General features: G+C 36.7%; 1 protein-coding gene across 10 annotated transcripts in view; it reads right to left on the bottom strand.

Annotated features, from left to right (window-relative positions):
* ATF2 (activating transcription factor 2) overlaps window positions 1-14,448 on the bottom strand; it is a 49,215-nt gene that overhangs the window by 20,817 nt on the left and 13,950 nt on the right. For 9 of the 10 annotated variants that reach the window (XM_053947200.1, XM_053947199.1, XM_053947205.1 and 6 more), the window contains 4 exons: window positions 12,861-12,989; window positions 8,330-8,508; window positions 7,899-8,013; window positions 7,634-7,720 (listed from right to left, as the gene is read on the bottom strand). In XM_053947200.1, coding sequence (XP_053803175.1) covers window positions 7,634-7,720; window positions 7,899-8,013; window positions 8,330-8,508; window positions 12,861-12,989 — 510 coding nt within the window. The remainder of the gene's footprint in view (window positions 1-7,633; window positions 7,721-7,898; window positions 8,014-8,329; window positions 8,509-12,860; window positions 12,990-14,448) is intronic. The other variant, XM_053947207.1, reaches the window with a different exon arrangement.

Below are 14,448 nucleotides of genomic sequence, written 5' to 3'. Positions count from 1 at the left end.
TGACAACCGAGGTTTTTTGATATTATTTGGTTATAGGCAAACTAACCAGATAGGTTAATAGCTTTTAGAATCGTCATTAGCAAGGTTTTATCATTTGTGTATATCCTTGAAAACAAATCCTCACCACATCTGTCAAAATTTGGTAGGACTAGATCATTCCATCAAGAGCTCACAGAAACAAGATAATATACTCCAGAAACAATTTGTGAAAAACTCAGATCCATATTTCATATCTGCCACAAAAGCTCATCAGAGTAATAACCCTTCTTCTCCTGGGTGTTATCCTACCATCTGCTCCTCTATTACTTATCTTTATTTTGCAACTAATTAACAGCATAATCTTCTAAATTCAGCAAGTTAATTATCATTATTGTGGTCTTTGCAGCATCATCAGTCCTTATGAAGTCTTGTCTCTCCACCCCCAGAGAACAGATGAAAATGAAGTAGGTTGTGAGAGGGTCTGTTTCTTTAGAGTAGGCTCATTAGGTGTTTGCTGATTAGCTCGGCATGCAGAGAGACAGGTCAGAAGGATTCTGCTGAACACAAGGTCCCATGCCGGGCTCCAGCAAGTTAATGTTGGTTTCTGAACATTTGCCAAGCTGCCCTCTGTCACTTCTCAGTAGAAACCTCCTGCAAAAAGTCTACTGGCTGCCTACTGAGTGCAGGATATTTTTCAGATTGTGACAAAAAGTTTTGTATGGTAAGGATGAAACAGAGGGAAATATTCCATATTAAAGCAATTCTGAAATTCTTCAGAAACTTCTGCAATGCACACTGAAGAGTCTGAATGCTAAGTTTGCACCCACAAGCTGCACACTCAAAAAGTATGTTCTACAGCTGCAACTCAAGGCTCATGTCCCATACACAGAAAGCATACAGTTACAGATCTTCTCATAAGAACATCAGAAGCAATTCTACAGTTATTTAGAATCATGCATCCTTATCTTAGTGAGGAAGTTTTTTGGGGTTTTTTTAAAAGACAGTTATTGCATCTACTTCTAAGCCTCTCTAAAATACCACAAAACTGACATACATGTGATTTTACTTAAGTATGTGAAAGTTAGTTTCTTTAGCACACTGACAAACATGGAATCATGTCAGAAAAACTGACAATTTATATTAAGTGTGCCACAGAAATCCAAAACTCATTTTTACTCCTACTGAATGTCATTCTTGGTATAAAATTTAAGAATACTTCCAAAATAATAGCAGTAAAAGACAAGGTTGTGTCTGAATAAAATCTCTAGTCACTTTGTACTTCAGTTCTACAAGCAGTAGAGAAAAAGGATCCAAGAATGTTCAAAACTATAGTAACAGTGCCTTTCACAGGTGTGAATGGACCAGCTCTGTTCACTACAATAAATTTAATATTGGGGCAATAACATGACAATGCAATCTGATTTCATGCAGTTCCATCACAGCACTGAAACACATAAAGCACTGTCTATGTTTCTGTGGTGAAAGAGACCCTAAGATTGTGCTTAATGCACTCTTTCACTTAATGTCAACTGTTTCAGTTGAGAGCCTCTTGCAGCAATGCCACCAATCATAAGGATTTGGCTCACTGCACATACAATTTTAAAATTTTCGTCTGTCATCGCTTTTATGTATTCTTTTTATAACTATTTTTTCCTCCCAGTTATTAGTCCTTGCAGCTGGTATACATTTTTCTATCTGCTATTTCACTCAGTGAACCTGTTCCCACGTACAACTGTCCCCCCATGGAATTCAGACAATCATTTAATGTCAGGCAACTTGAACAGTAACCAGAGAAAAGACCATTTCAGCAAAGAACAAACAGAGCTCAAGAGGTGACATCTCAGTAACTTACTTCGCATCAATAACCAAAACTGCCATGCTGAAGGAGTTTGACACTTCAGACTGAAAACTTTATTGAACATAGAAATAAATACACAGTTTTGATTATTATGCATTAAACTTGGACACCCTAATAAAAAATCCTTTCAAATGCTGTAAGAGAGACAATTTGCAAAGGTAAAAAGTCTCCAGAAGATGTCCATTTTGAGAAAAATTTTCAGCAAGTACCTCAGTTCCTTTATCCTTAAAGAGTTTTATGACTTCTAGAACAGCTGAAGAAAAATTTTAACCGTGCTACAGGAAGGCATCCTATGTTCATTACCAAAGACATCTCCTGCGAGTTATTTTAAGTTTTAGATTTTGGAAATTAAAATATAAATTTGTTTACTAAAGTTAATTCACAAACTTATAAAGAAGAAAAACTTTTCTTCTTCATACAATTTGGCAACTCATAAGGAAACAACAGGTATTTATCAAAATAAAAATATGTTCTTCTCACATTAATACAAATACAGAAATGAAGTTATCTAAATTATCATATTTAAATTTCAGAGCATTAGAAAAAAGTCAAATTAAAGATTGTAGTGCTTCTAACTACTACTCACGTTCACTTTTAAAAAAAAAAGTCTACAGAACAGTAGCCTTTTGTAAGCAAGTAAGTGTGAAATGAATGATTGCAATGAGGAACGTAATCAGAGCACAAAGTTCTTTTCTTACTATAAACCTCTAAGATGTGTTAGCTCCTTGAAATATGCAGAAATAGCCTCTGCAAAGAAAGGCACAAAGCGCAAAAGAAAGTGCCTGGTTTGTGCCAGGTATTGAATCTGAAACAAAGAGCTGTACCTTCTACACAGGACAGCTCTAGATCTGAGAACAATGCAACAATTTGGTGCTATTTCAGATCAAAATTAATGAAAAACTGGATGTAGTAAATTTAATGAACCTTTGAAGTTATTAGATCTGTGTCAACTTAGAATACCTTGAAATAGTATTGTGGTAGGATAGCAGAAAATGCAGAACACCATAATAGCAAGTATGGTCCTTCAATACAGGAGAGGTTCAAACAACTACTGCCAAAAGCAGATATAAATAAATCATGTTACCTTTCCAAACTCTGCATCCCATACAGTACAACGCTTACTTAAATACCCAAGGAAGTTAGGGAACTTAGTTAGGAATCTATTCCTGCATGTTTTTTGTATTTGCTACATATTCTATTCTTACATTTTATAATGCAATACGAAAAAATCCATGAGATTGCAAGGTCAGTCTATAACGAACAACAAAAACTTTCCTCAAATAAGTAAGCAATAAAGCAATAGACAAAAACAATTCCAAACATCTATACTCCTAGGGATGTTGTGAAGGGAACATCAAAGCTTCACCCCTTCATCTGTTTTTTTGTTCAAAATACACTAAGCATACTGTGCTGACAGACTTCATAGCTTCATAGAATTGCTTAGGCTATAAAAGACCTTTAAGATCAAGTCTGACCATTGAGCCAGAACTGCCAAGTCCACCACTAAACCATGGCCCTAAGTGTCACATTTCCATGTCATTTAAACACCTCCAGGGATGGTGACTTCACCACTTCCCTGGGCAGCCTGTTTAATACTTGACAACCATTTCCAAGAAGAAATTTTCCTAAATGTCCAATCTAAACCTTCCCTGGTGCAACTTGAGGCTGTTTTCTCATTCTATCAGTTGCTGTTTAGAAGAGGCTGAGTCTCACCTGGTTACACCCTCCTTCCAGGTAGCTGTGGAGAGCATGGAGGTCCCCCCGAGCTTCCTTTTCTCCAGGCTAAACAGCCCCAGCTCCCTCAGTCACTCTTCAAAGGACTCTCTAGACCCTTCACCTGCCCCACTGCCCTTCTCTGGACATGCTCCAGCATCGCAATGTTTGTCTTGCAGTGAGGGGCCCAGAACTGAACACAGAACTCAAGGTGTGTCTTCACCACTGCAGTACAGGGGAACAATCCCTGCCCTGGTCCTGCTGGTCACACTATTGGTGATTCTGATACAAGCCAGGATGCCACTGGCTTTCTTGGCCACTGCTGGCTTATGTTAAGCTGGCTGCTGACCAGCACTTCCAGGTCCTTTCCCAACAAACAGCTTTCCAGCCACCATGCCCACAGCTTGTGGTGCTGCCTGGGGTTGTTGTGACCCAAGAGCAGGACCCAGCACTTCACCATGTGGAACCTCATACAAATGACCTCAACCCAGTGATTCAGCCTGTCCAGATCCCTCTGCAGAGCTTTCCTACCCTTCTGCACACTAACACTTTTGCCCAACTTGGTGCCATCTGCAAACTGACTGAGGGAGCACCCATTCCCCCGTCCCCACCACTGATAAAAGACACTAAGCAGAACTGGCCCCTACACTGAGCCCTGGGAAACACCACTTGTAACTGGCCACCAAAGGGATTTAACTCCATTTACCATCACTTTTTGGACTCAGCCATGCAGCCACTGTTTTTACCCAGCAGACTATATCTATCTAAGCCATGAGCAGTTTCCCCAGGAGAATGCTGTGGCAAATAGTGTCAAAGCCTTTAGTAAAGTCCATGTAGACAACACTGACAGCATTTTAGTCATCCACTGTAAGTAGGTCACCTTGTCACAGAAGCCAAGCAGGTCAGTCAAGCAGTCTGCCTGTCACAGATCCATGGTGGCTGGATCTGATCCTGGCTGTTCTGTATGTGCTATGACAATCAAGATCATCTGCTCCATGACCTTCCTCAGCACACAGGCTGCAGTTCCCTGGATCCTCCTTCCAGCTTTCCTGAAGATGAGCATCACATTTACTGACCTCTGGTCACCTGAGACCTCCCCAGTTAGCCAGGGCTGCTGGTAAATTATTTAAAATGGCTTTGCTGAGCTTCTTCCCTAGCTCCCTCAGTACCCTAGGGATTCCATCCAGCCCCATAACCTTCTGTGTGTCTTAGTGCTGTAGCAGGTTGGATTACAGAGGCTTTGCTCTCCTCCACATGCCTGTCTTCCAGCTCAAGGTGCTAGGTACCCAGAGAGGAACTAGTCTTACTATTAAAGACCGAAGCAAAAAAAAAGGCATTAAGTACTTCTGCTTTTTCCTCATCCTTTGCCATTATGTTTCCCCTCATATCCAATAAAGTATGAAGGTTCTCCTTGGACCTCCTTTTGTTGCTGATGTACTTAGAGAAATATATTTAGTTGTCTTTTACAGCAGTAACCAGATTAAGTTTTAGCTAGGCTTTGGCCCTGCATAACTTCACAACATCCACATACTTCTCCTGAGTAGCCTGCCCCTCCTCCCACAGGTCACACACTTCCCTTTTTATCCTGTGCTCCAGCCAAGGCTCTCTGATCAGCCAGGCCAATCTTCACTGCTGGCTCATCTTTCAGCATGTGGGGTCAGCCTGCTCCTGCACCTTTAAGATTTACTCCTTAAAGGATGTCCTGGACTCCTCTCCCTTCAGAATTGCCTCCCAACATGAAGGAGAAATGTGGCCATAACAGGCAAAAGGGCACAGGGCATGTTCCCAGTGTTCAGCTAACTTAATCATACCAATAAATCCACAAATTGCAATATACCATTAATACATGAAACAAACAATGTTCATTTATTAAATTTCAGTGTATTAGCTTATTTTTCAACATTAAACATGAACTATTAACGAAATGAAAAGTGAGCTGTAAAACTAAATATTGTCTTCTGTTGGCCTAACCAGGAACACAAGTGAAAAATAAACTTGCTTTGCAGACCTTCACAGATTTTAGTATGCAGGAAGCAACATTATTTTTAAGAGAGACATGAAAAGAAAGAGTTTGATATCACAAAGATTTGAATTTAAAAATTAAATTGAACTTTGCAGTTAATAAACCATCACATAACTGCCAACAATGTATCCCATCGCACAGTGAATTAGTCTTACTCTTGGAGGCTTTTCTACATAAACATTAAGTTTCTCATTAAATTGCCTTTACTTTCAGGAGGATAAGAAATTAGTCTTTTTATTTTTGTGAATAGGCACTATATAAAAGTAAATGAGCATAAGAAATATACATAATTCTGATATTCTTGAATTCTGCTCATGCTTCATGTTAAGCAACAAGGAAAGGAAATACTGCAAATACCCTTTTTTACAGTCTCACTTAGAAAAAAGATAAGCAATCACTGAAGTGCATATATTAGCTAAATTGTAACAAGAAGGCTAATGAGACTGTTAAATTTTAAGTCTAATGATCTTTGTTTTCCTTTGCATTTGAGTGATTGCTTCTTCCAATGTGAGATCAAAGTCTTCATCACACACATGTATCTCCTTTCTGCCTTTAAATCATTCTAAGAGCAAATCACTCAGTAATATGCTTAAAAACCTGATCTCTTGCCCATCTAAAAAATTATTTGGAACCAATTCCTCCTGGATTTCAGACAGAATTCAGAGTGTGAGTCTCCTGACTCTAAAACATGTTCAGTTTCCAAGAAAACAGTTCTTGCTTTCACTTGTTTTATATTCTTCTCTTCTGGATTTAAGGTAAATTAATTTTGTAAGAGCTGGTTACTTTTAAGTATTTTCTGAGGTATTAAAATATTCCTTTTCCCATTCCTACGAGACAAAGATGCAAAAACACAGACCTTCTTCCCTTATGTCCTCCTCTATACTATTTGAAAATTCATTGTGTTCAACAGAGCAGGGAAATGAAGAAAGACCTGACAGCGTTAGGCAGAGTCAGTGCACCTCTCCACAGCAGTTTCAGTATTTGGTTTCAGAATGTGGTCAAGGTGTGCTCACTCTACAGGAATCCCTTTACTCCAGAATAAACAGACACACTGTTTCTCATACTGTTGCTTGAGAACAGAAAACAGGTAAGGAAAGAAGGCCCACAGGTTTAGATCAAGAGAAATGAGATATCTAAGAATGTTAAGGGCATCCTCCCACTTACCAATATCAATGCAGAAAAATGTATTTTATCTAGCAGGTGTTCCTGATTCTCTTTCAGCACAAAGTAAGAGCTGAAGGAAAAGGAACACTATTTCACAGGATACATACTGTTTATGGAGGCATCTTGTACATATATAAACAGATTAATTATTGTTTAATAATAGATTGTCCATTGTTTTAGAACAGTTGGAACAAACAAGACAGAAAAAAAGAGAAGCAACTGCCTAATGCTGTATAAAATAGTTCAGTAAATTGATTAACTCGAACTACCACCTTAAATGGTCAATAATATTAAGTCAAAAGAACAACCCCCCCATCAAAAAAAAAAAAACCAACCATTTTTTGCTTGTTTTAGACATTTTCCAAATAATCCTCAACTCCCCCCAAAAACACTCAACAAAACAGAAACAATCTCCACACAGAATAATTTGTTAACTACATAAGTACTACATATTTAATTGCAAAACTCTTGCCAAATGGATTATATTCAGTTGGGAGTCTGAAAACGTTTAAAAAACCCATATTTTTCTTAGTTTTTTATGAAAGATCATTCTTTTGGGAGGAAACATTCTGCTTCTCTGAAAGAAATGTTCACATGCTACTAATCTTGTCTTTCTCCCAGCTAGCATTTCTGATCCTCTGATACAAGAAGTTAGAAGGAGTTTAGTTGGAAAATTTATTTTAAAAAATTACTAAAAATAAGATCAAACTGGCCATTAAGAACGGAACTGGAAAGAATTGTAAAATAAATGCAGCTGTTATTTTTCTGGTTTTATTAAATTTATATTTGCAGAATTTAGACTAATAAAAGAAAACTAAAGCTGTTTTAAAAAGCAATAGAATGTAATTAATTTCTCAAGTTATTCTTCTTGAGGAATAATGGAGTTTTTCACTTACCAATTTAGCCTCAGACTGCACTGGCTGTGGGGAGGAAGGCCCTGGGATTCCTGGGATACTAGGCACCATGGTGACAGGTCTAACAAGCTGACCAGATAAAGTATAAAAATGAAGAAAACCTGAGTATGTTATCATAATAGAGAGCATTTGACAGCACTACCCTCTGAAGCCAAAACAGCTATCAAGGTGCTTAAAACTAAGTTCTATGCTGCACTTATGCAAATCTGCTCCACTTTCAAATTAATATAGCATCATGCTTACTTACTGGAACTGCAGCAGGGACATGCACATTAGAATTTGTGATAGATGCAGGAATAGCAACAGGCATGGTTTGTCCATTAGGAAGATGTAACAGCAGAGGAAAAGGACCTGGAACTGGACTGAAAAAGGAATGAACTATATAAAAGAAAACTTATCCAGAGAAGAGAACAAGTTTACACATTATTTTAAACTGGTTTGTTTCTTTACAGGTGTAATGTAATATTTATTTGGAGATCAAAAATATGAACTTAGTGATGTGGAGAACATGGAATATATCTCACATGTAGTGAAAGTCCAATGTTTCATGTGTAGTAAAGCACCACATTACACCAAAGCATCTCAAATTCATATATTAACTGCAGAAACAATAACTGAAAGTAAATTGGATTTTCAAATTCTGCAAGAAAACGTTTTACTAAGATTTACGTAACTTACACTATTGGTCTGTTAGATGATGGAGCTTGGGTGATAACAGTACTAGAAGTTGGTGATGGTATTGCCTGCTGAATAATAACACTTGAGTCAGAACTCGTAAGCAGTACATTGGGAACCTGGAGCGATGCTGGACGAACTATTGTTGATGTAGGCTGTGCAGTCTGCTGCAGTGACACTTCCTGAGGAAAAATAAAGCTTCATCAGTTTGTAAAATACAATTACAGACCACTAATTCCAACTGTTAAATGAATGCAGTTAGATGTAACAAGTCAGAATTTCTGTAACATTATGCATAGAGAATCAGTTATACAATTAAAAACACTCAAAAAACTCCCTCTGAATGAATAATTTAAACCACCAAAGTAAAATTGTTTCAACAACAGTGATTTTACTTTTATGACAAACCTGGCTCAATTTATTCTAAGGCCACTATTACTTCTTATTGCTTTTAATTCAGTTTTGATCAGATTTTAATTTTTTCCCCAAGAAACCCATGCTACTACCAGCACCATCATGTTTACCCACACTCCGAATAAGGAAAATGTTTTATGATGTCCTTATGTACATTTCAGTTTCAGTCCATTGTTCTGGATTTAAACAAGAGAAAAAAGATATTTATGGTTCAGTAAAAACAATAACAACAAAAAAAATTTTGACCCTTTAGCTCTCTAATTAGAGTGATAAGAGTACTTGGAATGTTATATTCAGAGCTCTGCAAAATATATGCATATCCTGATGCAGAAAAAATTATTTGAACACAGAAATTAAACTTTCTTAGGTGCAAATAAAGACTAGACAGAAATCCCTATAGCTCTTAGCTTAGTGTCCAGGTAAAGCACATTATCAATTGAATGCTGCACCTCTGTTTGCTATTTCTGAAAACCCAGAAAGGCCTTACTGTAACCAATGCCTTCCTTCTCAGGAAACCCTTGATATTGCCAGACTTCAAATTTACCTTCAGACAGACTTGTTGCCAAGTTATTCTTTTGACAATGGCTAATGCAATTGATACACAAAATCACGTTCTTAAGACCAGCAAACCTTAGTTGCTCTGCTGGTAAATGGTAATTCAAAGAGAAATCTCTATACCTATGTCACACAGGCTGCACTGATTATTATTTTCTTTGAATGAAGCTTGAGTTTTGAAAATTCATCCACAAAGCTTTAAGTAGTAAACTCTGAGCTCTCTAAGTAGATTGCTTGTCTTTTTATATATTAATGCACAAATGTGTGAGATCCTCTGAGCAATTCACAGGACTGTATGCTTGCTGGCAAACTGTGGGCTTTACAAAAGAAAATACTTGAGATGATGAAATTTTCTCCTTCCAAAAGCTCAGAGGCTAGATTTGTCATCAGAGTTCACTAGTTCATTCATGCTTTTTCCCATGGAACCTAAAAGTCTATTCACAGTGAATGAGAGTTTTTGGAGAATAACAGTGAGCTGTGCTGAGGAAAGTGCAATTGTTTTAGTATCAATCTGGGGTATAATATTTGGCTGCACTTAGCACTACAGATGAGCATTCAATAAAACAAAGACAACTAGTACAGAATTGTGGAAACAGAAAGAAAAAAAAAAGCCCAATCTTATTTTTAGGACAGGGTTAAACACTTCTTTGCAAGTAAGGAATTTGGTATAACATCTTACAGATCTTACTCAGGAACCCCAGAGAGACTATAAATGAGACTGAACGGCTTGACTGTGAGAAATTCAGAGCTCAGAACACCAGCTGAATCTGTATGCTAGCATGAACAAGCTGCACAACTCAAGCAACATCACAGTGGTTGTTACATGTGAACAAAGACTACAAGATTATGTGTACACTTGATAAAAAATGGACCCTTGGAAGGACTTACACAGAATCACAGATTGCTTGGAGCTGTAAGTGACCTTTAGAGACCATGCTGGTCCATCCCTTCTGCCATGGCTAGGAACATTTTTCAGGAGATCAGGTTCCTCAGAGTCCCAATCAGCCTGACTCTGAGCACTTTCTGAACCCAGCCTAGAAGTTACTGACATGTCAGTACCACCTCCTATCTCTAGGCAAGCAGTGTTTATACAGCTGAAAAAGTATTTTCAATCTCCTCTTTACACAAACTTGCTCTTTGCTACACTGAAAAATGCATGCAGGTGCCTTTTACTGCAACAACATGGCAAAAACATAAGCTGCAGATTCAAGAAGTATTAAGTATTGCTTTAAAGTAAACTGACATTTCATCAGCATATAAAAACAAAATTATAGACCAAACAATCTGATGGAAGATTCTAATTGATCACTAATGCATTGCACTAATGAAGTATAAATTTTGTCTAGAATAAAATACATTTTATTCCCTTATAAATACAATATATTCCCCTAAAGAAGAAGAAAATAGAGTTGAATTTGCAATCATAAGATTAAGTGAAAGTGACCTTACCTTTACCTACCTTTCCTTACAGGACAGAAGTTTAAGCCCACCCAAAGGTACTAGACTTACTAAAAGGACTTCTCCAACTCTTGTACTTCCTATTCTTGAAACTAAAACCCACTGAATGGGAAATTACAGAACAGGATAGTTACTTCAAATGTTCTCAGATGTGCATATTTGCAATTATTTCCTATCTAAAAGCAAATTTCATGCAATAACTCGCTAATGCTATCAAAAATACAAAGAATTCTTTATACAGAAATGTAGAGGGCCAGAACTAATACTGTACTTGATTGTTACTGTAAGAAAACAATTGGTTTTAAAGTAATTAAATTAGGCAATTAGCTGCTTGGCAACAACTAAGCAACTTTTAAAATTCTGTTGAGGTTTGCCCTTTTAAAGTCCCGTTAACAAACAACTGTAATGTTTGAAAGCTCTTATTACTTTAAGGCTTAAAGACTTTATACACTTCTAATGATATCTCGGTCTATTCAAATCAAAATATCGACTCTTACTGAAGCCTAACAGAACTCATGAAACTCTCAGAAAACTAGGAAAATAATTAAGCATACTTTTTTTGAGAGTCTCCAAGGAATTATTTTGACAAGTACAAGGACAATTAGAACTGCCTTGCACATGCATAAATAGGTTGTAATAGTTTAAGACTATTAAAATATATGCAGGAACAAAATGGTTCCAGTTAAAACATCTATGGCCTGAAAAAATCCCTTCTCTCCTTCAATACATCTGCAAAAGGAGAACACAAAAATCTAACTAAACAACACTCTGCTCACATTTCTCAATCTCTGCAGGTCACGTTGAGCTGTACACTCCAAGCAGCACCCTCAGCCTTGCTCAGCTTGTCTCTACAATCAGACATGAGAATGGCATTGAGCAGCAGCACTGTCACAGTGACACACTGAAATTGCATCATCACTGAGACAAGTTTATAAATACTGCCAAGCATTGAGATAGAATTTTCACTTGTAATGATGCCAATGAGATACTGACCCATGATTGTATGAAGATAGTAATATTATCTTCTGCCAAAGTTAGATTAAGAAGACTTGGAATAAGTATTTGCAGCAAAAAAAAATAAACTAACCGCTGAAATAAAGACTTAAGATTTGAACTATGATTCACTTAATCCAAGCAGCTCTTTACATGTATTCCTTTAAAATGCTTTTACTATTTTTGAGACTGCATGATTGCCTTGATTAACCATGATTACTCATCCTTGCTAACAAATGAAACTCAGAAAAACTTAGGGCAAATCTGAATTGAAACTCTTTACAACTTCTGTCACACATTTAAGGTTGTCCTCACATTAGTTCCTATGGCAGTATAAGAGTTGAAACCAGAAAGGTTCAGACTGGATCCAAAGAAAAACGTTCTGCCCACAGGAACAGCCTGGTACTGGAGCAGGTGGCACTGAGGCTGTGCAGCCTCCTTCCCACAGAGGTTTCAAGACCAGACTGTGCAAAGTGCTAAGTAACTTGGTCTGATCTCAGAAGTAACCCTGGATTTGAGCAGAAAGTTGGACCAGGAAATCCGGAAGTCCCTTCCAACCTGAATTACCTGAGACCCAAAAAAGTCTTGCTGATTTCTGGGAGTAAGGCACCTAAGCCCCTTATACACAGACTGCCCAGTGAAGATGTACAAAAAGACTGACTAGAGCAATATTATGGTCTGCTCCTAATGTTTGTATTTATTGAAGACTTGAAATAATTAACTCATTAATTTTGCTTCATTTTCTGTACTTCAAGAGAACTCCACAAGATGAAAACACTGTAAGTCACATATTGAAGTGATCACTACTAAAGATGATGCATAAACAAGAAAAAAGAGCCTTTTTTTTCTTTTCTAAGATAGCACAAATCTTAAATTTTATTTCTTTTCTGGCTTTACTGGATGGCCAGCTTTACTGGAAGCAATTATTCTAGTGAAAAAAAAGGTAACTGCAGAATTGAACAAGTTACCTATATATCCACTGCAATGTGGCAAATGAAAACTCTCTTCCTTTCAACTACCTATGATAGCATGGCTATCATCATATACAATAAATTTACAGATCATCAGAAAGTCAAAAAATAAATTCCAAAAAGAGAAAAATAAAGGTTCTGACCTTTTCATCATTGGTAGTAGACTCTGGATGAGGTAAAGGACTATCTTGATGAGTTGTCTCTACAACTGAAGGTTCTTCAATTTTATTTCTTATAATTGGTGTTGCAAGAGGGGACAGATCTAGAGGCATCTATGAGCAACAATGTAAAACAAAATTAGTCAATGTTTAAAAAACAAAACTGAGCAAGAAAATATAGAAGAGAAACACTGAAGAGAAATATCAGCCCATTACAAGACAGAGGTGCTGATGTTTGAAAGGTCTTGGTGCAGGTGCATTACCAATCAAGGCTATTATACCAGCACCTACACGAACACCAATGCTCAGTGACACAAATGTCTTTTCAACACCAACGTCAGACTAAATATTTTCTTATTGAGAATTAAAAACATTCCTAAAATTTTCCATTTCCAGGGGTCATAAGAAAATTATAACTGCGGAAGGACTGTGTTACAGTGAGAAAATTGCAGCTAAATTAAGGTATCCTTCTGTATATTATTATATCACATGCCACAAAGCACAAAATCCTAACCACATTTCCAAATTGAGAAAGTTAGTATAGACAAACTTCAAGCTTATGGCCGCTAATAATTATTGAAAAAGCAAATTTTATATTACTACATGGGTAAAACTCACCAGGACATCTAGAACACCTTAAAGAAATTGAGCTACAAAGTACTTAATACAGTAGATTTGAAAGCCTATATTCTGATCTCATCTGCTATCCAAATACTTTTGGAAGAAATTTTCCCCAAAGAAGGTTTTCCAAATGCTTTTTTGCAATTAAATTCCTAGTTTTCCTGTGCAATATATTACTAATAGACAGGGAAGACTGTAAGAAGTGGAATCTCTTCTCATATCACAAGTGACTATGAAATATTACAGAAAAAAGCCAACTATCAATGCCCTAGAAAGTGTGCTATTATGGTACATTTTTCCACACTTTTTCATGATTGTTTATGTATATAAATCATCCAAAGATAAGGCAGGACTGTGTTTTTTCTCGTAACACAGAGTACAGCTCGGAAAATTAGTATAAGTTAAAGAAATAGACAAAATGTTTAAAATACTTTGCAAGAAGATACAACCTTCTTCAAGACAGTGGTGAGCTATACAGAAAATAGTCTTGGTAATTCAAAAATCAAGTTTAACATATGTCATGGTCTAAAAACAGTCAGCATACAACAACTAAAAAAAGTAAACTTATAAATCCATTATTTGATACAACTGTTACAAAGTAAGGATGAGGCTTGGTCAGGAATGGATAATAATCCATCCTTTTCACAAGTACCTCTCAAGATCTTTACTGAAACAAACAAAATGAAGCCACTGATTCTGCAAAACCTATATAAATATGTATAAAACCATATTTTTAATCACTACCTATAGAAGTCAACCAGGTAATCAACTAAAGACAAAATTAGTCAAAGGGGACATTGAACAAAATTTTTTACTTGCAAAAGTATTTAAATGTTTAGGTTCCTAACCAGTTATGACTGGGAAGCACTGAAATAAGTAACAAGAGTAACACTTAAATGTATGGAAAGTTTCTCACAAAAACATGAAGTTGCTAAATAGATGTAGTTCAATT

Source organism: Vidua chalybeata, chromosome 7 (assembly GCF_026979565.1).
Source record: "Vidua chalybeata isolate OUT-0048 chromosome 7, bVidCha1 merged haplotype, whole genome shotgun sequence".
Taxonomy (NCBI): domain Eukaryota; kingdom Metazoa; phylum Chordata; class Aves; order Passeriformes; family Viduidae; genus Vidua; species Vidua chalybeata.
The sequence above is the reverse complement of the archived record's forward strand: the minus strand, read 5'-3'. Positions and strand labels throughout refer to the sequence as shown.